The 27,690-nt window shown below is 46.3% G+C and overlaps 1 protein-coding gene across 1 annotated transcript in view; it reads right to left on the bottom strand.

Annotated features, from left to right (window-relative positions):
* The window catches only part of LOC149325814 (sodium-dependent proline transporter-like), a 185,791-nt gene that overhangs the window by 66,690 nt on the left and 91,411 nt on the right, over positions 1-27,690 (bottom strand). The window contains exon 10 of the mRNA XM_089563602.1: positions 3,495-3,726. Coding sequence (XP_089419728.1) covers positions 3,495-3,726 — 232 coding nt within the window. The remainder of the gene's footprint in view (positions 1-3,494; positions 3,727-27,690) is intronic.

The following is a 27,690-nucleotide window of genomic DNA, read 5'->3' as shown; positions in this document are numbered from 1 at the left end:
TCTGCGTTGATTATCGGCACCTCAACCGCATCACAAAAAAAGACGTATATCCACTCCCAAGGATCGATGATGCCTTAGATTGCCTCCACGGCGCCAAATATTTCTCTTCAATTGATCTTCGATCGGGGTACTGGCAAATTGCCGTTGATGAAAAGGACCGCGAGAAGACCGCCTTCGTGACTCCTGATGGCTTATACCAGTTTAAAGTCATGCCGTTCGGCCTCTGTAACGCCCCGGCTACCTTCGAACGAATGATGGACTCCCTTCTTCGTGGCTTTAAATGGTCCACCTGCCTCTGTTACCTAGACGATGTTGCGGTTTTCTCGCCTACTTTTGCCACGCACCTCGAGCGCCTCTCCAATATTCTGACAGTGTTTCGTAACGCCGGACTTCAGCTGAACTCATCGAAATGCAAGTTCGGTCGTCGCCAACTCACTATTCTCGGACACCTCGTTGACACTTCCGGTGTACGCCCAGATCCCATCAAAATTCAAGCTGTGAAGGACTTTCCTCTTCCAAGGTCGTCGAAAGATGTGCGCAGCTTTGTCGGCTTGTGCTCGAATTTTCGCCGTTTTATCAAAGATTTCGCCGGCGTCGCTCGTCCCCTCACCGATCTTCTGAAGAACGACACCCCCTTTACCTGGGGCCCTGCTCAAGAGAACTCATTTTCATCCCTCGTCCACTTGCTGACCACTCCGCCCATCTTAGCACATTTTGACCCGTCGTATCCCACAGAGGTTCGCACCGACGCCTCCGGATATGGCATCGGCGCCGTCCTCGCCCAACGTCAACAGGGTCAAGATCGAGTCATCGCTTATGCCAGCCGCCTACTTTCAGCCGCAGAGCGAAATTACACCATTACTGAGCGCGAGTGTCTTGCCCTTGTCTGGGCAGTAGCTAAATTCAGACCCTACCTGTTCGGGCGTTCATTCGCTGTTGTCACTGATCACCACGCTCTCTGCTGGCTGTCTTCACTAAAAGATCCCACCGGTCGCCTTGGTCGCTGGGCATTGCGCCTCCAAGAATACTCATACTCTGTCGTGTACAAGTCAGGGCGCCATCACCAGGACGCTGACTGTTTATCCCGATACCCTGTGGAACCACCTGACCTAGAGGACACTGAGACCCTGCCCTGCCTCTTAGCTATCTCTGATCTTGCCGATATTGCCAACGAACAGCGCCACGACTCATCTTTACGACCTATCTTTGATGGCATCCGTTCTGCAAACCGATCTCCGTCTCTGAACCTTTATGTGCTCCAGAACGGCATTTTGTATCGCCGAAACCTACGCTCCGATGGCCCTCCGCTCCTGCTCGTGATACCCCAACGTCTACGCTCTTCTGTCCTTGAAGAACTGCACGATCTGCCGACAGCCGGTCACCTTAGCGTGTCCCACACGTATGCTCGGGTGCGGCATCGCTTCTTTTGGCCTGGTCTCTATCGTTCCGTCAAGCGTTACGTGGCCGCTTGCGACCTGTGCCAACGTCGGAAAAGGCCCTCCACTTTGCCTGCCGGTCTTCTGCAACCCATCGACATACCTCCGGAACCTTTTCACCGTGTTGGCCTCGACCTTCTTGGCCCTTTTCCGACGTCCCTCTCCGGCAACAAGTGAATCGCTGTCGCAACTGATTATACGACTCGGTACGCCATCACGCGTGCTTTGCCGTCCAGCTGCGCTACCGATGTCGCCGATTTTCTTCTGCAAGACGTCATCCTTCACCACGGCGCCCCTCGTCAACTTCTCACCGACCGCGGTCGTTATTTTCTATCCAGAGTAGTTCACGACATTCTTCGTTCGTGTGACACGCAGCACCAGCTCGCGACAGCTTACCACCCACAAACCAATGGGCTTACGGAAAGGTTCAACCGCACGCTCACCGACATGTTAGCCATGTACGTATCGCCAGACCACCGAGATTGGGACGCAGCCTTGCCTTATGTGACATTTGCATATAACTCTTCCCTTCATGACAGAACAGGCTATTCTCCTTTCTACCTTTTGTTTGGTAGGCATCCCACCTTGCCTTTGGACACACTCATGCCGCCTTCTTCAGCCCCCACCACTGCTTACGCTCGGGACGCCATCTCCCAGGGCACGCTGGCGCGCCAAATAGCACGTAGTAGGCTCCAAGCCTCTCAAGTTTCCCAAAAGTCAGCCTACGACCGCCGTCACCAGGCCGTCGAATTTACCCCAGGATCACTCGTCCTTCTCTGGACGCCCTCTCACAGCGTCGGTCTCTCCGAGAAGCTCCTTTCGCACTACCGTGGCCCTTACCGTGTCGTGCGCCGTGTTACCGACGTGAACTATGAAATTGCTCCCCTTGAAACCTCGCCATCGTCCTCTGGCGCCACCACCGACATCGTCCACGTCTGTCGCCTTAAACCTTATCACGACGCTCATACGTCGCCGCCCTAACGCCGAGACGGCGTTTCAGCAGCCGGGGGTCCTGAAGCGGGTAGACGACGACGACGACCAAGAGCGTGGGAAGAGTAGAAGACGACAACGAAGTTCGGACTGTGTTCTCGGTGCCGCTCGCAGCTGTTCTTTTCTATTTGTAAATATTTGTAAATATATTCTTTCCCGCAACACTATCACATGGTACTCTTTAGAGCACATTAAGCGACGCCGAAGGTTTTATGTACCAGTCGCAGGAAACAGAATGCATTCCGTGAGGGTTTCGAACGAGCTGAACCGCTATCTTACGGTCGTTCCTCCTGCCTTGACCGTTATAGGGCGACCGTTTCTGCAGGCAGGCATGTGTCGTCCTTTTCAACCATAGCTGTCCTGCTGATCGCCCTCCTCAAAAGCGTGACTTTGCGATGCAATCTTGCTGATGCTCGCCTCTTGTACTTACGACAGTACAGTCGACTAAAGGTGATTTCAACGTTTCAGGATATCCGCTGGGCTTTCTGGCTATAGTGGTCGCCTGCTGAGTCATAAAATGGGGTAATCTAGTCTAAACAACGACGACCGCATTTTGATGAAGGTGAAATCCATAGGATACATGCGAAATGTTAAGTTCACATGGTGGCCATGATGGCCTAAACTGATCTACAGCCTCAATCTAAGGCGTCTGTCAGGCAACCTGCTTCTTCGACACTTTACTTTCTGCACACTCTGCTATGCCACCTTAGGATAGAATAGGATATAGGCCTGCAACATCGGTATTAAGTCTGCGAGGGTATCTTTTATTCCCAGTTTTCTTCTTTTAAACAGGTCGCCCTGCAAATAATTTAGTTTAGGCTTTTAAACCTAACCTTACCAGCCCTTTTATCTGCCGGTTGTTCTATATTTTTATGTCAGCCACTTAGACGGCTGTCAGTACCCGCTGTCAACTAGCAGCTGTGTGTTGTTAGTTAGCACATAGAGTGCAGTTGGTAAACACGCCGAAAGTTTATTTTCTGTTCGGCTGTCAAAACAGCGCAGCACTAGTTAGTGTATAGCAGAAGAGAGCAACAACGAAGCAGGGCGTACACGCCCAGGCAGACGCACCGTATATCCAGATGACGGTGCAGATCTCGACAAGCGGAATGAAGTGCGCTATGATGCGATTCACGGTGTGATCCCGCAGCAGCAGCAAGATGTAGGCGCCGGCCTGCGTCACCGTGGGAAAGCCCGAGATGAACATGCCGATGCACACGAAGAACACCGTCTGGTTCATGTTGGTGCGCAGAGTGGGAAACAGGTCCTCGGCACACGCCACCACCGTGCACACGTGGAAGATCTGCGGGAGGATTGGAAGGAACCTTGATTGACCTCCTTTCGCGTGTCTTCCAGTCTGCGATCGTCGGCTGTTGCTGCAGTACCATTTAAGATCAGCAAAGGGCCGATTGTTGCGCAGGGCCTCAAATGCGGCGCGCAATCAAAGTTGTGCACCATTCGCAGCGGGGAAGAGTCAGCAATCATTCGCGGCCCCTTTCGCTTTTGAAGATAAGGCCAGTTTCCAGTGCGTAAGTTTTGCATTGCGTCATCACAGGTCACGCGATCTGGAGCTCAAGGAAAGCATCACAGTGAAGGAGAGGTCCGTGTCGAGGGTGCCTTTCCCTGGAGCCCGGTATTAAAGGCGCACACAAATGAGTATGACCGTTGTGGCATGATAGTAGCAGCGTCAAAATCTAGCAATGCTGTGCAGTGGGGAGAGCACTTCGAGGGTAGTTCTCTGACGACATAGAAAATCGCCTCCAAGATAAGTTTGGTTTTACTTCGGTATATCAAGGAAAAGAAGCGGTTGGTTGTATTTCAGTTCGCCAGCACTTTAGCATTTCTGGAGGCCGTCCTTTAGCGGTTGTGTGTTTGTCTCAAGCCTTCTTCTGGCGGCTGGGCGCCGGTTTGTGCGCAATCTCTCTCTCTCTCTCTCTGTGTGTGTCGCTCGCTAGCGCGCGCACACACACACACAGACACACACGCGCGCGCGCGCACGCACGCACGCACACGCACACGCGCGCACACGCACGCACACGCACGCGCATACACACGCACGCACGCACACACACACACACACGCGCACACGCAACGCACGCGCAACGCACACGCAACGCACGCACACACACACACACACACACACACACGCACGCGCACGCGCACGCGCACACACGCACGCACGCGCACACACGCGCACACACGCACGCACGCACACACACACACACACACGCACGCACACGCACGAGCGCGCGTATGCACGCACACAGTGACACGCCATTGTTTACAGTCTTTTCGTGACCGGTTGTGTTTGAGCACAACAAAAGGGGCGGCAAAATGACTGAGTTGAAAATTTAAACGAGATTTCCTATATTTAGAGCAGCATTGGTCTGCCTCTTCACACTATGATCTTTATGGCCGTGGGGCGATTATACTTAAGCGAATGCTTTTTTATGCTATTTTTTATTTCCATGGTAAGAAAGTGAAGATAGCTACTTTTCGCCCTTCACGAAGGCTCCAGGAAGCTGTTGCAGAACCTGCCGCTGAATTTTTTTTCCTTTCTTGGCCAAGAGAAATCGGGACTAGTGAATCTGCTGCCGTTAATGAGCGTTTTCAGCGATAGCCGTTCACAAACAAAAATTCAGATCCCGAAAGGCGCATAATATAAAAGGCAGCTGCAAGGCTTAACAAAAATAGGCCGCGGAGATACTGAATGATTAGAAAACTTTATACATGAGTGAACACAAACAGTTTAGTGCAAAAAACGTCAGGGCACCATGTTTACTCTTGGCTCCACCTCTTGGCTCTTAGTAAGCTTTTTGATCTTGCGCAGCTCGTGAACAGTTTTGCGGTTTGATTTGTGCAATTTTTGACTTTTATTTGTTGCAACATTAAACGCAAAAAATTTGCACTGTTTCGAAATAAGTGTTTGCACACGTTTTCACCTCATTATCAGTGTTTGCACGTCATTATCACAAGGTTTGCCCTTTCTGCTTTGTTTATTTTGTATTTCGGCCCTTCAGTAGACATAGTGACTGTGGGTTTGAACAGCTGCGTATGTATTCGTTTAAATCTGCCAAAAATAAAAAAAAGGCATGATAGAGAAAAATTTCGTCGAAAAGTGACGTTTTGGTTTTCGCAACCATAAGGTTTGGCAGGTGCAGCTGCGTTGGTAGAAGGGTGTTGTATGGAAATAATTTATTATAAGCTTCTGTGCTTCCAACTTGATCTTATTTTCTCGTGTTCTAAATTCTCCATAACAGTGGTAAAAATGTGCAGTTAATCATCCCATACTGTGATTCATATTATGCCTGTAATTCTTCTGTCGTGTCGTTTTCGTTAGTGCTTCGCAGCTGAGAGTGAGATGAAGTAAAGGTCTATCTCCTTCCAAGAAAGCCGCAGTTAACAGTATATGCAAATGCCAGCAGATGGCCATGTGAACACTACAGCTCCGTGTCATAAAATATCGCAATCTTTGACACGGAGATTGTTCAGAATAACTTGGACGAAGCAGTGTCATTGACAGAAATGTGTGCTTCGTGCAAAGGGTTCCTTTGAGGGAGCTCAATGATGCCTGAACGCGCCCTGGTGTTCACGCATCATTGAGCTCTTCACATTGTTCAGGCATCAGTGGCATCAGTCTTCACTGTGTTCACGCATTATTGTGCTGAGTGTCCACAGTACTCAAAACACGCAATAAGGGGACGCTAAACAACCCCCGGGTCGGGCGTACCGCTCGTGCAGCGGCACCAAGGAGTGAAGCGGTCAATTAGGTCGAGACTCGCGAGCTGTCCGCATGTGCAACATGTGTTCCAGATGCATGTATGCGGAGCTTTGTGTTCAACTAAAAACTTTCCCGTTTAAATCGAGCATTGTTCCACATAATTCTTTAGTTGTCTATGTGGAATATGGAAGACTGGTTCCACTTATACAAATGAGGCTTTATAAAGTTTCACTGAAGTTTCAGTTCTAACGCAACCCATGGCGGCTCTGTAAAAGCAGATTTGGAGCATTCACTTCGGATGGGTATGTTATGGATATGTTGTGGCTATGTTATGGCATGTTATGGTATGTTATGGGTATGTTATGGGTATGTTATGGTCATGTTATGTTATGTTATTTTATTTTTATTTTTTATTTTTTGCTCTCATAATGTCATACCAACTAGCCCCTCACCGCACTCTTCTAGATTGCATGTTATGGGTATGTTATGCGCAGGTTATGGGTATGGTATGTTATGGATGTATTATGGGTATGTTATGGATGGGTATGTAGAGTTTCACTCAAGTTTCAGTTCTAACGCAACCCATGGTGGCTCTGTAAAAGCAGATTTGAAGCCTCCAGAATTATTTGGGCCGTGAAAACATCTTGTTTTTGGTTTTCGGCCCCCAAATATTCGAAGTAAAAAAGCTCTCTGAAGCTCTTCAAAAACAGAAGGGCTTCCAATGCACACGGTTAAGTTTTTAATCGAATCAAGCATGTAATAGATCAAACAGCAACCGTTTAGCACATTGTGCAGCGTCTGGCTTTCAACTGGAGTACTTGCATTTGAGATGCAGGTTGCTAGAAAAATAAGAAAGCACAAGGACGGAGCTGAAAAAAATTATCGGATTACCGTAGCGCGTTAATGCTACCATTCACAAAAGGATTACAAAAATAATCAATTTACATACTATCTTTTTAAAACGTTCAACATGATTACAGAACAGCAGCTTCAATTCAGGAACTCTCGCTACACAGAAGACGCATTCTTAGTTCATCAAGAAACGGTAAAACGTTTTGCTGGCGAGTTGGTTGATATGCTAAAGTTTAGCACTTAAGCAACAGAAATGCTCAAAAAAAAATATGGACGAGACGAGCGCATAGACGGGCGCATAGTCGCGACTGACTTGATTCAGAAATTGCACATATTTATAGCTTTATGGATGCTAATCATTGGCTAAAGCGCACATGCTAGCAACCTATTTTTTTCATACAGTTTGATTGATGTATCGCTTAAGCAGTCATCACTTTAACCCTCAATGAAATAAAACTTCTGCCGGCTTACGTGCCGTCTGATCATGACAGAGCCTCAAAATTTTGTTTCTAGGCACCAAAGGCAGGCATGGTTTACTAGGCGTAGACAAAGGGCATTCGCCGCAATTTAAGGGCAAAATGCATCTTTTCCCGATCTTCATTTAAAGCTGGTGCTCCCCCAGTAATTGGTTTACACAACAGCCCGTTTGGCCTAGGCGCACTTTTCTTTTTCTGCATATCGGGGTGATTTCAGGCACAACCCCCACCAAACACCTGCAAACTGAGAGGCGCGACACTTCGTGCATTCCTGCACGCACCTTTCTTTGATCAGGGGGCACAAAGAGGCCAACTTCCGTGATGCCGAACAAACCACCGGCACGCCGTAGTGATTGGCTACATTCTTCGGGTTGTGGGACACCCTATGAATATCGGGGACAACCGTCGGTCTGATCTTTGGTCGACCGCCACCTTCGGGGGGGGGGGGGGGGGGGGGGGGGATGGGGAGGGGGGGGGAGGTCCAGCCTTTAATCTTTGCAGAAGCATCTGTGCCACAGCGCCCACAACTGACAAAGGGAAACCAGCCTTCTCTAACCTGCCTGCCAACCTGGTTGCTGCGACAGTCATTCACCAGATATACTCAAGACGTTTGAAAGGCTTTAAGTTAATTTCTGACGAAAATTCATAAATAAGGAAACGAGGATGGAAATCTGAAAGTAAATTTTCTACACTAAGAATCTGCAAAAATTTCAGTTTGGCTTTTGAATCCAATATTCTTATCATATACCTGACGAACTGGATGCAATGTGTTCAGAAGATATCACTGCACTTAATTCAATTCAATATCAGAGACATCACTAGTACCTTGAATGATACTAGTTTAAATCCAGTGTAAAATCATTCGAATTCGAACTTCCACAAGGATGTTCTCTGCCACCTCTCCTTGCTATTTTCTGTATAAATGATACTGCAAGGCTCCCACACACTGTAAAAATTTAATTTCTCCACATCACTGCACAGTGCTGGCTTCTGATAAGGATCTAATGCACTAAAATTAGCAGTCATTTTTCGTTATCTACTCAAGGAAGGATGCTGAATAGATTTAGCATGAGTGAAAGTAAAACATTCGGTATACCAGGAACAGCCCTTAAAATATTCACTGAGGTCGTTTTGCTCCAACGCAGTAAAAGATATAAATATACTTCCGGTACTTTTCTGAAGTTGTCTTGAAACGAGCATATTAAAAGCATTTCATCAAAACTAAGCACGGTTCTAGGTACCTTGAACCAAAGACACTGAATACTCTTGGTAACGCTCTTTTTACCTCACAAATTTAGTATTGCACCTTATGTGGGTAAACACATTCGTAACGAACATTCATAAACCTTCATTACTACAAAAGAAAGCCGTCCGTGCATTAAGAAATACTCTAAGTTTGAGTATGGACAACCACTTTCTCCGAAAACACAAGATTATCCCAGCGAATAATACTAGTAGTTGTAGCAGTAGTAGTAAGAGACTTTTATTCGGCCAAAATTTACAGGCCGAGCATGTCGACCGCCTGGGTGACCAGAAGTCGCTGTTCTTCGTTCCCTTCAGCGCCAAGCCGGTCGAGCCAGGTGGTGAGCCACCGTGCTTTGTTGCCTTTTAACGTACAAGCTATGTGGTTGAAAAAAGTATGCACTAATACCGTTCATTTTGAATTATCTTTCCTTCCAACCTATCGAAGAAGTTACAAAGCCCCATAGGCACATAGCCAACCTTTTTTTTTGTGGTAATCATATTGCTTTTTTTTTCTTGGCTGCTACCTCATTGTTCCTTGTTTCTTTTGATAGCTATGTTTGATATCCATGTCATTGATATATATGGCCTTGGTTCAATAAAAATGTAATTAAAGTGAATGTCTCCAAAATGGAGCTTGTTTCCACAACGCCCTGAAGAAATTTAGCTTACACTTTTCACCGGTGGTTAACCCTTCTGCTTGCTCTCCTTGTACCTGTTCGCCAGTTCCTTATGTTTCCTCCGTTACATACCTTGGCGTATTACTTGACAGTGACTTCGCCTGGAATTCCCACCTGGCTTATGTATGTTCAAGGCTACGCGCAGAACATTATACAGCAATTAGATATTTTATGGCATTGTTGGTTCTTAAAGTTATTTTACAAGCTTTGATTTATAGAATACTCCGTTATGGGATTACGGAGCTTGGTCACTGCGCGATTAGTTTGCAGAATAGAATAAACTCCATCCTTCGATCTATTCTGAAAATTATTAGCTGTGATTTAGGATTAACTTCCGGCGCTGACCTTTTGAAAGCCTTAAGGTGTTCAAAGTTTAGCGCTCTTCTCACTGAAACAGCTACCCTGAGACATCTCTATTCAGACAAGTATAAAGTTCAATATTTTTCTATGCGTTGCCTCCGACCTAAATACCGTCGTCGGGTGCTTCGCTGCTCAACCAGATACGACCAGCGCACCCGTAATCACTTTACACCATCTTTCCTCAATCAATTACCAGCTAGCGCCTTTCGCGTGGAAACAAAGTTTAAACTGAAACATTCTCCGTCACATTAATCTTTAGCATTCTAGCCTTCAACATTTTTTATTTCTTTAAGTTCGTTTAGATCCTACCTAACTCCATCAAATCGGAGACTTAGAGACCATACTGTTGTGCCACTGATTCTGCTGACGTGTAAGAATAGTGCGCGAACAGAGGAAATCATGGTTTTGATGTCCTGTAGTCCTGCGGACGTACGAATATTTGTTCCAATTTCGTTTCGATCCCAAATGTTATTGTTTACTTTGCTCACAAATATTGCCTTTTTTATTTGTTATTCATTACATGATACTGCTTTGACTGCTCTGTATTGGGAGTGCTACCTCACATTACATTTGAGCGTAAGTAGTTTGTTTTCTTTTTATAATTTCTCTCCCCATTGCTGTCAGTTCTTTTTTGTATTTGTTCCTGCTTCAAATGCTCCATCGCAAACTGTGGTGTTGGCGGCATTCCACTTCGTTGCCGCTGCCTGCCGGGCCCGCTCTCCACTGCGGCTTTGGGAGGCCTCATGTATTGCTGCGGTGGAATTCTTGCGTTAATAATGTTTATTATTATTATTCAGTATTATTTCTGCTGATGACTGCTGGAGATCTGTCAAGGTGCGGAGAGAGCAGCTTGTTCTCCGTCTACTTCTTTTCGCTCATTTGTACACAGCGGCGAAAGTAAATGACGACGTTACTTTGATTATATAAATATATTGGGATCATCGACATTTCCAAATTCATCCTGATTATTTATTCGATCGTGGTCATTTCCTGATTTTGCCATATGTCAACAAAATTATCATTTTAATTTACCTTAACGTGTATATCAACCTGTTTTAGGATGACTGTGCTTCTTGAAGAAAAAGCTTCGACTAACAACCAAAAAGCCATCCTAATTTACATCTTTATTAACAACTTTCCGCGGATGCGGAACGTGGGGAATGGTGATTAACGTATACGTATTGGCCTGTGTCAGCACCAGTGAAGAAAGAGACTACATATGAGCACTTAGGCGTGACTCTAATAGTTTATCTTGGCATATAGATACAGATAACATCTCTGCCGCGTTCACTAAGACAAACAAAATCTCCCAACATAAAATTAATTTTACAAATAATAAGTTTGACTGAAATCTCGATAGGCATCCATTGCCCGGGATCTGTTTACTGAAGGCAATATTCATCATGATAATCAGCTTGACAACGCCCACGGCAGAGCCAAGGCCTATCCCATGCCTCTTCAATTAACCCTGGAAGGTTGGTTTGGTTTGGTTTATGGGGTTTAACGTCCCAAAGCAACTAAGGCTATGAGAGACGCCGTAGTGAAGGGTTCCGGGAATTTCGACCAACAGGGGTTCTTTAACGGGGTTCAAGAGCGGGCTACTTGGTAGTTTACCATGGGAAAAAACACAGCACACTCCTAAGACAAGGACGAAGAAAGACAAGACGATACAGCGCTGTATCATGTCTTTCTTCGTCCTTGTCTTAGGAGTGCGCTGTGTTTTTCCCCAAGGTCAATTAACCCTGTCTTTTGTCAGTTGCGGCCACCGTATCCCACTCAAACTTCTAAATATCATCCGCCCACCTACCAATCTGCCACTCTCTGCTACACTTGCCTTTTCTTGGAATCGCCTCCGTTATCCTTGGAATGTCACTCCGGTTGAAGAAGGTAGGTTCGAGATATGGGGTGAGATTAGTTTTCACAGCTAAGGATAAGCTGAGCAGAGTCGCAGTGCGGTAAGGAAGAAGATCGGGTGCCGGGACGACCAAGCGAGGAATGGATGCACAGTTTCCCACAAAAAACCACTGCTCGTCTGTAACACCGGAGTTGTTTATTCTATACCGCTTTCCTGCGGCAAGACGTACAGTCTTTGTCAAAAGTAACCAGGCTGCATGGTTTCCCTCTAGCTCGTACAGTGGAGCCCTTACAGCTTCCCAGAAGCTGAAGTGGTCGTTAAAGGTAAGGACTGGGGGTCTTCTTACCTTCCAACATCTTTTGATCTTTAGGAAAGCCACAGGGGCTCCACTATACAAGCTAGAAGCAAACCATGCAGCCTGGTTACTTTTGACAAAGACTGTACATTGGCCAGACATGCCGCTGTATAAACGAGCGGCTGTTTGAACACCGCAGGCCAGTGAAAGGGGCAGTGTCACCGAACCTTGCTGTGCACTGCCAGAAGTGTAAAGATTGTATCCCCCATTTGGACAGGACACACATCTTGTTCAGTCAACCAGATCGGACCTGCAGGGAGTCAGTTGAGGCGTTTCTGATAAGCCAGGAGTCTAAAACATGTGTCACCTCGCCTTCTATTAATCTCGTGGAAAAAGAGATTCGCGCTCTCGGGGAATGCGTGGCGATAGGGTGATAGCAGGTACTTGTCATGTGCCAAGATTGCTGACTGGCTTTGTTGAGCTGAGGTGTTTAGCGCTCCGGTGCATGCGCGTACGGGGTTTTTAGGGGCTCTCGCGCTGTGTCTTTGTGTTTTATCGTTGTGTTTGGTGCTTATATATCTAACCCTCCTTGGAATAAAATTCAGTTGTTACAATTGCGCACGTGTCGTCTCTTGTTTCTTCCATTACGCCCTGTGTTTCGCACTGCTTTAAGATGAACCGTTAAGGAGTAGCGGTTATCTTGCCTTCAAATTACTTTCACTGTCCAAGCCCATTTCTTCCTCTTGATTTCGACTAAGATGTCATTATCCACGCTTGTTCCCTCGCCCGCCTAACCGTCTCAAAATTGTACTCACAAATGCTCTAGGGATTATATACTCAAAATTTTTTCCGCATGACTCACTCTCTCGAACCTTGTACCTCTACCAGGTACGCAGTATTGGATAAATAAACTAACCATTGTCTATTCCTCATCATTATCAGCCTAACTACGCCCACAACAGGACAAAGTCCTGTGTTCTCCCTTTGCAAAAGAGAGGATGTCCTTAAAATGGATTTCAAATATATTGTCTTAATTTCATATTTATTTCGCATTTTTTGTCCCCATGCTCAAAAACTGCAGTACGAATGCTTTCTAAGTATACTAGGAATGATATTTTGAACGTTCTTTAAGATAAGTGAAAAGTAAATTTTTGCCCGCTTGGCATATTGATAATGCATTTAAAATATACAAAAAATATACATTAAATACATTAGAGATAGACTGAAAATTTACATTTAATACATTAAAAATCACTTCGGCTTAAAAAGGTCTAGTGGTCGGCTTCTCGTAATGAGACGGGTAAATGCATCAACTGCAGAAGTAAATGTACACACGTATTGATCATCAGTCAAGAGGTGTAGGAGATTATAAGGTCACGTGACGGAATGGGAAGAGCAAAGACACCTACACAGCAAATCATGACGAAAGTGCCGCAGCACACAAGTGCCCCGACAAGCGCTGTTGTTGTTGTGACTGAGAGAAGGATGAAAAGGAAATTGCACGGGCCTGCCTACTGGCTCCAGCCGAGCCACCACCGCTGCCACGTGCAGATAGAGGAGAGTTAAAAGATCTGAGGAAAGATAAAAAGGAAAGAAAAGACGCGCGTCGCAGCAACAACTGCGTCGGCCGGAGCGGACGCCGCTCAAAAAAAGATAAGCGGCCGGAGCCGCGCTCGCCGAAGCGAGGACAGATACACAAGCGCCATAATTGGCTTGCCTTTTATATACCCACCGACAGCTACGCTCTATCTTGCCCGGTGTGGCGTTTTTTGCTCAATGACTGTGGGCCACCAAATTATCCCAGAAGTGCCCTACTGGCCGCGTTCGAATCTGGGGGCGATCTAGAACCGAATTGCTTGTCGAAACTTGCGTCAGGAATAGATCAGGAGTGGAACTATCAACCAACAGATATACGGGCGCCTTAGGGAGCCGGTCGGCCTTGCCGGTCGTGGTCCTTTCCGCTGGCATATTCGGGGTCGGAAGTATCCAAGGCGCATTTGCCGGTGTAATGCTATCACGTTCTCCACGCGTAATGTGAATAAGTGGTGAATGCCTTCCTGCTAGGACTTACCATAAACGGAGAAGTTACCATAAAAGAAGTTACAGGAAAGGGGGAGTTTTAACTGTTCCCAGAAACGTCATTTCGAGCCCTAGATTGTTCCACGGTAGCTTGAAGGGTAATGCAAATATGTATACGCGGGCTACCCATTTGCGTGAATTTAAGTATACTTGGACGAATTAATTGCGTATTTACGAAAGTACACTTTAAATACATTGCCAACACCATAATGCGATTTCCCGAAACTCGATTTCGTGCACTAGGTTGTTCAACGGCAGCTTGAAGTGTGCTGCAAATATATTAATGCGCGGACTGCCAATTTTCTAGAATTTAAGTATTCTTAGGACGAATTAATGGCATATTTACGGAAGTACACTTCAAATACATTGAAAACACGCAAATTCCATTTCCCGAAACGCGATTTCGAGCACTCTACTGTTCAACGGCAGCTAGAAGTGTGCTGCAAATACGTTTAAAAGGACTGCCCGTTTGTAAGAATTGAAGTATACTTTGGATGAATTAATTTCATATTTACATCAGAACACTTTTAATATATTCATCGTTGTGATGAATAAATCTCTATTATTATATTATTATTATTATTATTATTATTATTATTATTATTATTATTATTATTATTATTGACAAGATGCTTAAACTGCATACATATACGTTTAAAAGGACGGCCCGTTTGTTAGAATTGAAGTATATTTCGGATGAAATAATTTCATATTTACGAAAGTACACTCTCAATACATTGACAAGATGCTAAAACAGCACACATATCTTTTCACGTATTTGAAAAGTGCTAGAAGTATGGTTTAGGTGAGCTATATTTGGCATATTTTTATGATATATTTCGAATACCAAGCATGAAATTCCAGCAACGTATTTCCCACTTAATTTAAGTATGCTTCGAGTGAGGTATTTTTGGCATAATTTAAGAATATATTTCGAATGCCAACCACGAAATTTTAGGCATGTATTTACTACATATCTTTAGTGCATTCATAAATATAAAATATGTTTCCAATACAATTTAAATAGCCCACCGTATATTCCAAACCTATTAGCTTTTGCTAGGGGTTCTTTGCACAAATTCAGCCTCAGTTCCAAGAAACGTATATCAATGTTCTTCCGAATTTCATGAGTAAGACCAGGCCTTTCCCATGCTTTTTAGACGTTCGCAGGGCCTATTAGTCTGAAGCTGGGAGTGTGGAGTCATTAATGACTTTCACGGGATCCTTAACATGAACGGAAAATGCATAACCGACCTGGCGGTTGTCCTCAAGGTAATTTGACACATTTTGGGACTTCCTTGTCTCGAAGGCATCATCTACATTGATCAACGTGACCTTCTTTAATAGGAACCGGCCAACACATTGCTGCCATGAGCCATTTCCACTGATGATCGTTCTGAATGGTATGTCAGGTTTGCGAGTCTTCGCCTTCAGCCGGGGTTGATTGTAAAGAGGAAGATGGGCAGCGCCGGACGCCGCAGCGCCAACGCACGGTGCGAGGTCGTTGGGTTGATGACAGGAGCTCGAACCGCCATTTTCGCTATGTGTCCTTAGGCTGGTTTCTCTGGAAATCCTGTTACAGGGGCTAGGCTACACCGTGATTCACGTCGAAGCGGTGATCACAGAATCCTCTCTGGGATAGACGTCAGAAATTTGAATCCAGTGGGCGGACAACAGCAAGTTCGACTCCGCACTTTCGCTGCCGGACGAACACCAACATGCCTAAAGAGGTCCACAGAATCAACTTTTACTAAAAGCAAAAAAAAAAAATGGACGCAGGGACAGGGGTATATTGCTGCCATGCTCAGAATTCTTTTCTTATTTGCGTATACTGCTTTTTTTTTTTAAGCGACACACCAGAAAATGCGCCACTTGAGAGGATTTTATCTTCGGGGATCTTCGTGAAGAAGGCATTTCGAGGTAATGCGGTATGATGATTCTGTGTTTGGTAGCCCACAAGAGTCTATGGAAAGGAGAATTAAAGCACAGTTCCAGCAAAGCTTCTCGGGGAGAATTCTCACAAAGCAATGCGACTTTCTCACAAGGGTTTTCGTCATTCTACGGTGTTGTGGTCTCTTTGGGAAAGCATTCATCACAAAAAATGTCCCGTCCCGCAAGTCATGAACAGCGAAAGAGCGACACCGGCAGTCCGTCGATGTGCTTCGCGAGACTTTGTGGGTGGCTTCGATATCCTGGTGCGAGATGAGGGGTCTATTGAGGACGTGCCATCTGGAACTATGAGGTCGAGGTGGCATTGGAAGTAAGCCCACTTAATGAGAACAGAAAACTGCGCAAGTTGGAAGCATTCATATTCTAACAACTGAATTTTTATTTCTAGAAGAGTTAGATATATAAGCACCAAACGCAACGACCGAAACAAAAAAAAACACATCATGAAAGTTCGATGGCCCTTAAAAACCTTACGCCCATGCAGCGGGAGGCTAATCGCCACATATTCACAAAGACAACCAGCAATCTTAACACATGACATGCACCTGCTATCAACCTATCGCCACGTATTCCCCGAGAACACGAATATCTTTGTCCGCAAGTTTGACAGAAGGCGAAGCGGCACATGTTTCTGAATCCTGCCTTATCAGAAACGTCTCAACTAACTGCCCGCAGGTCCGATCTGGTTGACTATACAAGATAACTGTCCTGTCCAAATGGACGAAACAATCTTTACGCTTCCGGCAGTGCACAGCAAGATTCGACGGAACTTCCCCTTCCACTGATAAGCGCACTTACAGGGGCAAGGGTATATTGTATGTTCCGGCCTTTTGAAGTGAAAAGCTTCACTAGGCTAGTGAACACCGGGTCTGGCGTGCGCCGTGATCAATTTTAGCCACAGAGGCGCATGCGCGAGTTCGCCGCTTGACGTCACTGGAGAGGCGCACGTGGTCGGCGGAGCCGCCGCCGACGCCGGTCGTCCTTCGCCGTCGTTCGCGCGCACTGCGCTTGTTTACCGAGTGTGCATCGGCGCGCGCTCGGCTTCCTCGTATGATGCTACCACAGTTACTACGCATGAGGAAGGAGGGCTATATAACGCGCTGGCCTACACCATTATCGTGGTGCTCCTAGTGCATTGTGCGCAAACTGCGACAGCCATGACGTCAAACAAGGCATAACTGCAGCTTTTCGCTTGCATATCCAGGCTTTTAACGTCAAAACAGCTACTACTGGGGCTAGTTGGAAATACATACTTAAAGGAATTGGTGAGCGCTAAAAACCACGGAAAAAGGACTAATACACAGCGCTCCGTCCTGTGTATTAGTCCTTTTTCTGTGGTTTTTAGCGCTCACCAATTCCTTTAAGTAGGCTTTTGACCAGAGCTAGGCACTGCCAATTTTTTTTTCTTATTTACATGTATGGCTCTTTTGTATGCGGGACAGCAGTATATGAGCCACTTTAGAGGATTTCATCTTTGGGGATCTTCATGAAGAAGGCATTTAGAGATATTGTATTATGATGGCTCTGCATTTTAATTGCATGCACAGTTCGATATAAAAATGCATAACTGCTCTGACGATGCTCAAGCGATACATGTAAAAATATGAAAATGAATTTTTTTACCCTAGAAGCAAGACTGCGGTACCGCAAATCAAAGAATCTATAAGAAATTGCATACAGTAAACTGTGTTCGGTGAAAGCCTGCACTCTCTATGGGCTGTTTACACAATGAAAGTAAATAAATTCAACAGCCACAGGAAAAATAGCACGCTTTTCAAGGAGAAAGAAATGATTGAATGTATCGTGCATGTATTTCGAGAAAAGAAAGACGCGATGCAACCGCGAATTTCGGCAATGTTTGCTGAGCCCACCAAGTTCAAGACTTTACTCAAAAAACAAATTCCGATATACGCGCAACGAAGAAGCGAAAATGGCACTAGAAAAGAATGCTAAAGAAGCGATGCGGCGCCTTTGTACAGTTGGGAATGCTGATGATCTGCCCAGAGACTGAATAGTCAGCGTGCCGCCGCGGCCGGCTTCGTGCCCACCGATCATCGACCGAGTTTCCAGTCCGGTCACGTTGCTCGCGACTTGAATGACTCTCGAAGCGTGCATGGCGAAATCGCGGCGCAACTGTTTCTGGCAGTAGGAGCTAAAGCGCGGCCGAGAAGTGCATAAAAGTTGTGAAAGCATCTTTGCAGTTCTCGTTCGAAGTCGGCGTGAAGAACTCTAAGCTAGTTGGTTCGTGATTCAGAAGGAAGACAGCCACGCCGTGAAGACAGCCACAGTTTCTGAAGGGACAAAATCAATACACACTTATTGACAGTTAAGCTTGCAAAAAACTACAGCTCGAACTTGAAATTTACCCCATTTTCAAAGCCGCGTCTTGAAAATACCTGTGGTATTGGTTTCTTTCTTTCTCGTGGTATCAACGGGAGCAAATGTTTGGTTTATTGGGCACAAGGAATTGATTCGTTCCGCGGTGCGCGCCTCTCCGACATGTGCATGTCCTTGCCTCGCTTTGTACTCTGCCTAACGAAAACAACGCGTATTGGCAGCTCCTCCGAAGAGAGGTGGGCGCAAACGTTATGATCGAGCGCTCGGCAGATCGCTGGCGAGCGCTGCGTTGCTTCCCTAAGTGCGAAATAAGTAGCCCTGAGAGATCTTCGAGTGCTATTATTAATGCGATAGCAGTTATACTGTCATCATGAAAATTTCAGGTTTCTCCATCAAAAAATTCACTCATTACTGGAGAGGTCGTGACATGAAAACCGACAGATTTCAGAATCTGAGGGCTGGATTTTGTTTATTTCGGTAGCGTCAGGGACCAGGGGGGATTACAGAATGGAGTGGAATGCATGATATAAGAAAACATAAATATGCGGCAATAGAATAGAAGGAAAAAATAAAAATTTTGGCCCAATGGTACCGGAGAATAAAGAAGAATACTGCTAATTGGAAGTAAACATGTTTTTCGATCGCTGATTTAAACAGGCATGTTTCGGTGATCCACCTTTTTCACATGGCCGCTATGCGCGCCTCTTCTCAAGCCCACATTGGTTGAAAATGAAACAACCTGCTCCTAACATTGGTGAAAACAGCGCGAAAGAAGAAGCCCGAAGGCAAAACGAGGAAGTGACAGGAAAGAGCGCTGACGCAAACCGTCATAAAAGAGTCGCACTTGCCTCCACAGCTCAGATCGTAGAATTCTACATATCCTCTTTACGTGGCCAAAAGAAGGCCGGACTGCACCGAAGAGGACGTTGAGGTCACAGGGTACCAATCCCTTCTTCATGCAGAACGTGATGTACCTGGCCCGGCAGGTTGACCATGTGATGTTGTTGACGAGGGCATCCAGTTGTGCCGTAGGAGAAGAAACACATAACGAAGGGCCCACTGTATAAGAAAGGTAATCTAGCAGAACTTTTTGCTGGGCTAGTTGGTCCATTCTGACATTGGTGAAAACAGCGCGAAAGAAGAAGCCCGAAGGCGAAACGAGGAAGTGACAGGAAAGAGCGCTGACGCAAACCGTCATAAAAGAGTCGCACTTGCCTCCACAGCTCAGATCGTAGAATTCTACATATCCTCTTTAAGTGGCCAAAAGAAGGCCGGACTGCACCGAAGAGGACGTTGAGGTGACAGGGTACCAATCCCTTCTTCATGCAGAACGTGATGTACCTGGCCAGGTAGGTTGACCATGTGATGTTGTTGACGAGGGCATCCAGTTGTGCCGTAGGAGAAGAAACACATGACGAAGGGCCCACTGTATAAGAAAGGTAATCTAGCAGAACTTTTTGCTGGGCTAGTTGGTCCATTCTGACATTGGTGAAAACAGCGCGAAAGAAGAAGCCCGAAGGCGAAACGAGGAAGTGACAGGAAAGAGCGCTGACGCAAACCGTCATAAAAGAGTCGCACTTGCCTCCACAGCTCAGATCATAGAATTCTACATATCCTCTTTACGTGGCCAAAAGAAGGCCGGACTGCACCGAAGAGGACGTTGAGGTCACAGGGTACCAATCCCTTCTTCATGCAGAACGTGATGTACCTGGCCCGGCAGGTTGACCATGTGATGTTGTTGACGAGGGCATCCAGTTGTGCCGTAGGAGAAGAAACACATAACGAAGGGCCCACTGTATAAGAAAGGTAATCTAGAAGAACTTTTTGCTGGGCTAGTTGGTCCATTCTGACATTGGTGAAAACAGCGCGAAAGAAGAAGCCCGAAGGCGAAACGAGGAAGGGACAGGAAAGAGCGCTGACGCAAACCGTCATAAAAGAGTCGCACTTGCCTCCACAGCTCAGATCGTAGGATATGTAGAATTCTACGATCTGAGCTGTGGAGGCAAGTGCGACTCTTTTATGACGGTTTGCGTCAGCGCTCTTTCCTGTCACTTCCTCGTTTCGCCTTCGGGCTTCTTCTTTCGCGCTGTTTTCACCAATGTCAGAATGGACCAACTAGCCCAGCAAAAAGTTCTGCTAGATTACCTTTCTTATACAGTGGGCCCTTCGTTATGTGTTTCTTCTCCTGCGGCACAACTGGATGCCCTCGTCAACAACATCACATGGTCAACCTGCCGCGCCAGGTACTATCAGCGTGAAATGAAATGCGAACAAAACACCTGAAACGCGAGCAGAAAAAATCAAGCATAATAGAGGATGGAGGTGAAATACAGGCGTGGGCTATTAACATTTCAGAAGAGCGGTCTTTTCGGCTTCGATGGGAAAATCAACTGCTCATGTATTTTTCCTCCCTAGTTTAATATCTGCGATTTGTGCTGTTCGCGTTTCAATTGGCTTGTTCGCGTATCAATTGACGCTGACAGTACATAACGTTCTGCATGAAGAAGGGATTGGTACCCTGTGACCTCAACGTCCTCTTCGGTGCAGTCCGGCCTTCTTGTGGCCACGTAAAGAGGATATGTAGAATTCTACGATCTGAGCTGTGGAAGCAAGTGCGACTCTTTTATGACGGTTTGCGTCAGCGCTCTTTCCCGTCACTTCCTCGTTTCGCCTTCGGGCTTCTTCTTTCGCGCTGTTTTCACCAATGTCAGAATGGACCAACTAGCCCAGCAAAAAGTTCTGCTAGATTACCTTTCTTATACAGTGGGCCCTTCGTTATGTGTTTCATCTCCTACGGGACAACTGGATGCCCTCGTCAACAACATCACATGGTCAACCTGCCGGGCCAGGTACATCACGTTCTGCATGAAGAAGGGATTGGTACCCTGTGACCTCAACGTCCTCTTCGGTGCAGTCCGGCCTTCTTTTGGCCACGTAAAGAGGATATGTAGAATTCTACGATCTGAGCTGTGGAGGCAAGTACGACTCTTTTATGACGGTTTGCGTCAGCGCTCTTTCCTGTCACTTCCTCGTTTCGCCTTCGGGCTTCTTCTTTCGCGCTGTTTTCACCAATGTGAGAATGGACCAACTAGACCAGAAAAAAGTTCTGCTAGATTACCTTTCTTATACAGTGGGCCCTTCGTTATGTGTTTCTTCTCCTACGGCACAACTGGATGCCCTCGTCAACAACATCACATGGTCAACCTGCCGGGCCAGGTACATCACGTTCTGCATGAAGAAGGGATTGGTACCCTGTGACCTCAACGTCCTCTTCGTTGCAGTCCGGCCTTCTTGGCCACGTAAAAAGGATATGTAGAATTCTACGATCTGAGCTGTGGAGGCAAGTGCGACTCTTTTATGACGGTTTGCGTCAGCGCTCTTTCCTGTCACTTCCTCGTTTCGCCTTCGGGCTTCTTTCGCGCCGTTTTCACCAATGTCAGAATGGACCAACTAGCCCAGCAAAAAGTTCTGCTAGATTACCTTTCTTATACAGTGGGCCCTTCGTCATGTGTTTCTTCTACTACGGCACAACTGGATGCCCTCGTCAACAACATCACATGGTCAACCTACCGGGCCAGGTACATCACGTTCTGCATGAAGAAGGGATTGGTACCCTGTGACCTCAACGTCCTCTTCGGTGCAGTCCGGCCTTCTTTTGGCCACGTAAAGAGGATATGTAGAATTCTACAATCTGAGCTGTGGAGGCAAGTGCGACTCTTTTATGACGGTTTGCGTCAGCGCTCTTTCCTGTCACTTCCTCGTTTCGCCTTCGGGCTTCTTCTTTCGCGCTGTTTTCACCAATGTCAGAATGGACCAACTAGCCCAGCAAAAAGTTCTGCTAGATAACCTGCTCCTACTGCACTTGCACAGTTCATTTTAGTGACTGGCACATGTGACAGATGGCGGAAGTTCTCTGGCGAACACAACCGCAACGTTTTTAATTAAGGACAGTTGGCAAACTTTCTGCGGGGATGGGGCCACGTTGTGTCGCCACTTTAATCTCAGACTCGAGCGCCATCTCTAGGCTGGTGAGAGTACGGCGTTAGTTTTCTTGCTTTTCTCTTCGCCACCGCGACGCCCATTGGATGCGCTTGGTCAGGCGATCAGTTTGCTGCATAACTGCTCTACGCTGGCTCTCGTCTCTGGTCGTCTGCGCCGGGTGCGGCTGCTTGTAGCCGCGCGTCGCTGTTGACCTTCACTGCTTCGATTTTGTCTACATATCGCTACGTTCACGTGTGCTGTACGCCTGGAGTACGAGAGGCCTGAATGCTTTGAGGTTGTGCTTTGGGGGGTAGACAACGGCTTAAACTGAAAGCTCTTCTTTCTGTGGTTCCACACGGTAAAATCGAAGAAACACGACGTGCCGCTTGCCCCCTCTTAACTTGGCTTGATAAAATTATTAACGTGGGTAATACGTGGCTGTACAAAGTAGTTTACAAATCCGCTTCGCAGCCGTTCGCAGGCCGCATCTCTGCTGACTGTTAATGCTTACTTGCTTCTCTTACTGGCTGTGTGAAGCGCAGCAATATTTAGAAGTCGCTAAAACTACGGCTGTATTCGCAGTAACAGCCACATAGATCTCACCTTACAGCACCGACTGCAGCAGAAAGGCACCATATCGGGATATTTTCCATTAGCATCTTTCAGCCGTTTTGTCAAGGAATAAAAGAATGACTGATTGACAGTCTCACAACACCTACTGGATTTCGTTGCCTCGGCATGGGTGCAAGCCCTCATGTACTTCGTAAAAACACCTCGCTAAACCAAAAACCTGGCGTTCAAAGCTGGCTAAAGGCTAAAAAAACTAATTTGCTCCGGCATGCATGCAGATACGGTCAAAGAAGCACAAACGGCGAGCTGTTAAGCTTGCGCTAAAGTTTACCCAGCCAGCAAGTTACAAAGAGACGAGAAGCTGTTAGGCTATGTTTTTTTAACGTTCCGGGCTAAAGTTAATTATAAATTCTACCAAACAGCCTTGCTCCATTAATAAAAAAAAAGTGTTCAAGGCGAAAACTACGTTTGTATTCCTTAAAAAAAATCTCTGCCTCTCCCGTAACCGAGACTAGAGTAAGCATGAAATGTCATTCTTTTATTTCTTGACAAAACGGCTGCAAGATGCTAATGAAAAATATCCTAATATGGTGCGGGCTTAGGTAGGCAGCCTCGAACCGTGGCGACCTTGTCGCTTTCGGGGGCGTTCGTATAATCATGGCGTTGTTGGCAGGGGCGGGCAGTCTTCTGCTGTGGCGTATCACCCGCAAAGCGATTGCTTTCCGCAAGACGCTTCCTACCTCTCCTTTCATTAGGCTCCATTGCTCGGCTTAAGCAGCTGTGATGGTGGCGGCATTGAAATCCAGGACGATGCAGAAGCGTACGCGGACACGACGAGACGCAGGCCTGACAAGAATGTATATGCAGCGCGTTCGAATACTCCGCGAGCGTGTATACATCTGCCTGCCAAAGGGGGAAACGTCATGAGCGGAAGGCCCAGCGGTTGGTCTTTTACATGCGTGAGTGTGGGACCGCAGCGCCATTCTTGGGGACAGTTTTTCCGCCGAAAGCCCTTCTTGCCCTGGAGCTCCCCTCATGCTTTAAGTAAAGCCCCTTGATAGTTTAAGGGGCTCTAGCTCTAAGCGGCCCGGTCATAGAGCCTCGTTAAATCTCGTTTCAGTGCCCGGATGGGTAGAATTCAGTGCCCGGATGTTGGCTCTCGGTCTCGGCGTGATGTCCCCACACTGTCGACAACGGGAGCTAAAAGCATTTCATGCTTAATACGGTGTTGTACGCACGCGAGCCACCGTCTGCTGACGATCTTCACGCTGGGAGTAGCAGACGAAGCGCCCATCGTAAAGCGACCGCAGCGCCCAGGCGGCGCTCCGTGGCGCGCCGGCACTCTTTTCCAACTGGGCCTATCTAAAAGTGTTGCCACTTAGCAGGAAGGAACAGCTGGCTTCTAGTGGAAGCAGACTGCTCCTGCGTCTCCCACGTGCCTTTCTTTTCACTAAGTAGGAGACGAATTTTCGCCACTGTCCGGAGAGCGCCGCATCTTGTGAAAAAGGCGGATTCTGGTGATTGAGGTTTCATTTCATTTTTATTTATTTCATTTCCGCCCTGTTGGCGGTTTTACAGAAGGGGTGGGGTTAACATGAGCAAGCGAAACAATACTTTCATGATGACAGGTGGGATGTAATTTTTTCCAGCAAGGCCGCCGTGGTGGCTCAGTGATTACGGCGCTTGGCTGCTGACCCGAAAGACGCGGGTTTGATTCCGGCCGCGGCTGCCGAATTTATATGAGGCGGAACTCTTGGGGCCCGTGTACTGCGCGATGTCAGTGCACGTTAAAGACCCCCAGGTGAACGAAATTTCCGAAGCCCTTCACTACGGCGTCCCTCGTAGCCTGAGTCGCTTTGGGACGTTAAAACCCTTTAAACTAAGCTTTTTCCAGGAAGGGCAGGTGATGGCACAATTTCATGGGGAAGGTCGTTCCAGTCGCTTGCTGTTGGCAGGAAAAATGACGGAAAATGTGGTCGTACGGGCCTTTGGCCTGAAACTTTCAGCTGAGGACCAATGCGGTGAGACGTGCTGGCTGCTGTTTGAGCTGGGAGCTATAAAATTTGTGAAATAGGCACGGCGACGGAGGGAAAGACTGTATAATTGGTACTGTAATTTGAGAGCTGAAACACTAATATAGGATGAGTATGAGCGATGAATGGAACGGGCGGCTCTGTTTTTCAGGGCTTCTAATGAATCAGTGAGCTAAGCTTGCTGTGGATTTCAAATGGCGGATGCATACTCATGTTTTGGCCTGATCAATGATTTATAAGCAAGCAGCTTTACATTTGGAGGGGCGTCGTGAAGATGGCGTTTAAGAAAGCCTAGTTTTTTATTCGTTGATAATATCAACTTTGTTACGCGCTCGCGCTATGATAAATCATTGCTGATAGCAATGCCGAGTGAAGAATAGAACGGGACAAGTTCGACAGGAGAACCAGAAATCTTAAAAGTAAATAAATGCGGGTTGCGACGGCGATGAAGAAACATGAGCTTGGACTTATTGGAATGAACTGTCATCAACCAGTGATTGCATCATGATTGAAAGCGATTAAGACTGTCCTGTAGGGATTCTAGATCAGCGGCATTAGTAACTTGGGCATAAATAACGCAATCGTCGGCGAACAGACGGACATGAGATGATAAATTTTTTGGGAGATCATTAATATAAATTAGGAATAGGAGGGGTCAAGGAAATCTACCTAAGGAACGCTCGATATTACCGGTAGAAGGTTAGAGGAGTAGTTGTTAATAGTAACGGACTGTGAACGATGTTGAGGAATTCTTTTTTCCATACAATAATTTCTCGATGCACGTTTGGTCTGGAAAGTTTTTAGCAGATGTTGATGATGTACCTGATCGAATGCTTTGGAAAGTGTAGAAGGATGGCGTCAGTTTGTAAGTTGGCATCGCGGTTGGACTGAAGATCATAAAGAAATATGGCAAGCTGTGTCTCGCACGATAAGCCTTTTATAAGTCCATGTGGGATGGGGTGAAAAAACTTAAGAGTCTAGATGGTGCATTATCTGGGAGTAGATCACGTCTTGCATGAGTTTACAAGAGATGCTAGTCAGGGAAATGGGTTGATAGTTGAGTGTAGAGTCTGTTACCCTATTTCAAAACAGGAACGACCTCCCCCGTTTTGCAGTCTTCTGGGATGATACTTGTGGCGAGTGAGTGAGAAAACGACGAGCATAAAAACTAGGAATAAATGTCCTTAGTGTTTTTGTGAAACTTTGTGCTATTTTCGTCGATTCCGGTTGACGATGAAATTTTTAATTTGTCGACTGCGCACGAAGTGCCATTTGGATGAAAAATGACGGCTGGCATTGCCAGTTCAGCGATGCAGGGTAGTGAAGGGAACGGCTCTTCAGGTTATATCGTGAATACTGATGAAAAGCCAGTATTATATATATCGGCACACTGAGCATCACTGACAGAGTCGCCGTTATCATTAGTAAGGGTGATGTCGCGCGATTGCTGGGGATTTATCACGTTCCAAAATTTTCTCCGGTTACTTGTTATCATTTTGGGTAAACAGTTGTGAAAAAAGAAAAGAAACGTTTCGCTCTTGTCGCTGCTGCCAAGTACGCATCTTCAGTGCTCTATTATTTTTCCCATGCAGAAGAGCTAGGCCTAAGTTTCGCGGCACGGTAACGCCGCTGCTTATTAGTTTTTAGTCTTTTGAGTGTTTTGTTTAACCAAGGATTATGGGAATAAGTGTTGATAGTACACTGTGAAATATATCTGCTCGTTAAATCACTAATTTTTTGTTTGTAGACTGACCACTTTTCGTTGACTGTATGCTGATGGAAGTGAAGTTCAAAAGTGGATAAAAAGGGGTATAATTCATTATTTATTGCTACGTAGTCGGCCTTATCGTAAGTTTTTATTGTTTTCTGGACATTTTCCTTTGAACAGGGGTGATGTTAAATCAGGCGTGAATAACTATATGATCCCTGGCTTCCCTCAGGTAAGTAATCGAAGCTAAGGTCTCAGGATGACTAGTTAGAATGAGATGAAGAATGTGAAGTATCTAGGAACCATGTTGCCTCAGTTATTAGGTGTGAAAGATTGAAATTGAGACATACGCCGATAAAGCCTCGAGGCTCTTTAGAAAGGTTAACGTGAGGTTATGCCAGTTTATATATGTGCAGTTAAAGTCACCGAAAAGAATAATTCGTGCGCTAGGATACCTAGTTGTTAACTGTAGCAAGGCACTGTGAAACTCACGGGGGAAGTCAGGGCTATTATGTGGCGGTCAATAGCAGACGCCAATTAGTGTTGTTATTGGCGCAGTGCGGCAAATGAGCCACATAATTTCAAGTTGAGATGGGATGTTAACAGGAGGGAATGGTAGTTCTCGATTAATGGCGACTAAAACACCCCCTCCCTCGTGAACCCTTGCGGTCGTTGTGAAAAAGTCAAAAATTTGACAAATCATGCAGAAGAGTCAAGTGCCGAGTGACTGGAAGACCGCCAGAATCAAACCACTCCATACCACTCCAAACCACTCCATCAAACCACTCCACCTCTTCTGGAAGCTGGAACAGAAGTCAGTGATGCTGCAGATAAAGCTGAGTGTTTCAATGCATATTTTGCCTCAGTGTTTTCCAAGAAAGCGATAACCACCAGCGGTTCAGCCTCGCCCGTCACGATTACAGCCTCATCCTCAGAAAATCCTTTTTTTAGCTTGAATGGCATCAAGATGCTACTGGACAGGTTGAGCACTGCTAAGGCTCCCGGCCCGGATGGTTTGCCAAATGCGCTTCTTCGGGGGTGCTCAAGTTCAATAGCTCCATTCTTGAAAATAATGTTTGAAAAATCACTGGCAGATAGTTCCCTTCCGGACGATTGGAAAGTCGCTTC

The sequence above is a fragment of the Amblyomma mixtum genome, chromosome 10 (assembly GCF_055824585.1).
Source record: "Amblyomma mixtum isolate Tamu chromosome 10, ASM5582458v1, whole genome shotgun sequence".
NCBI lineage: Eukaryota > Metazoa > Arthropoda > Arachnida > Ixodida > Ixodidae > Amblyomma > Amblyomma mixtum.
This window is presented reverse-complemented; position numbering and strand designations above follow the sequence as displayed.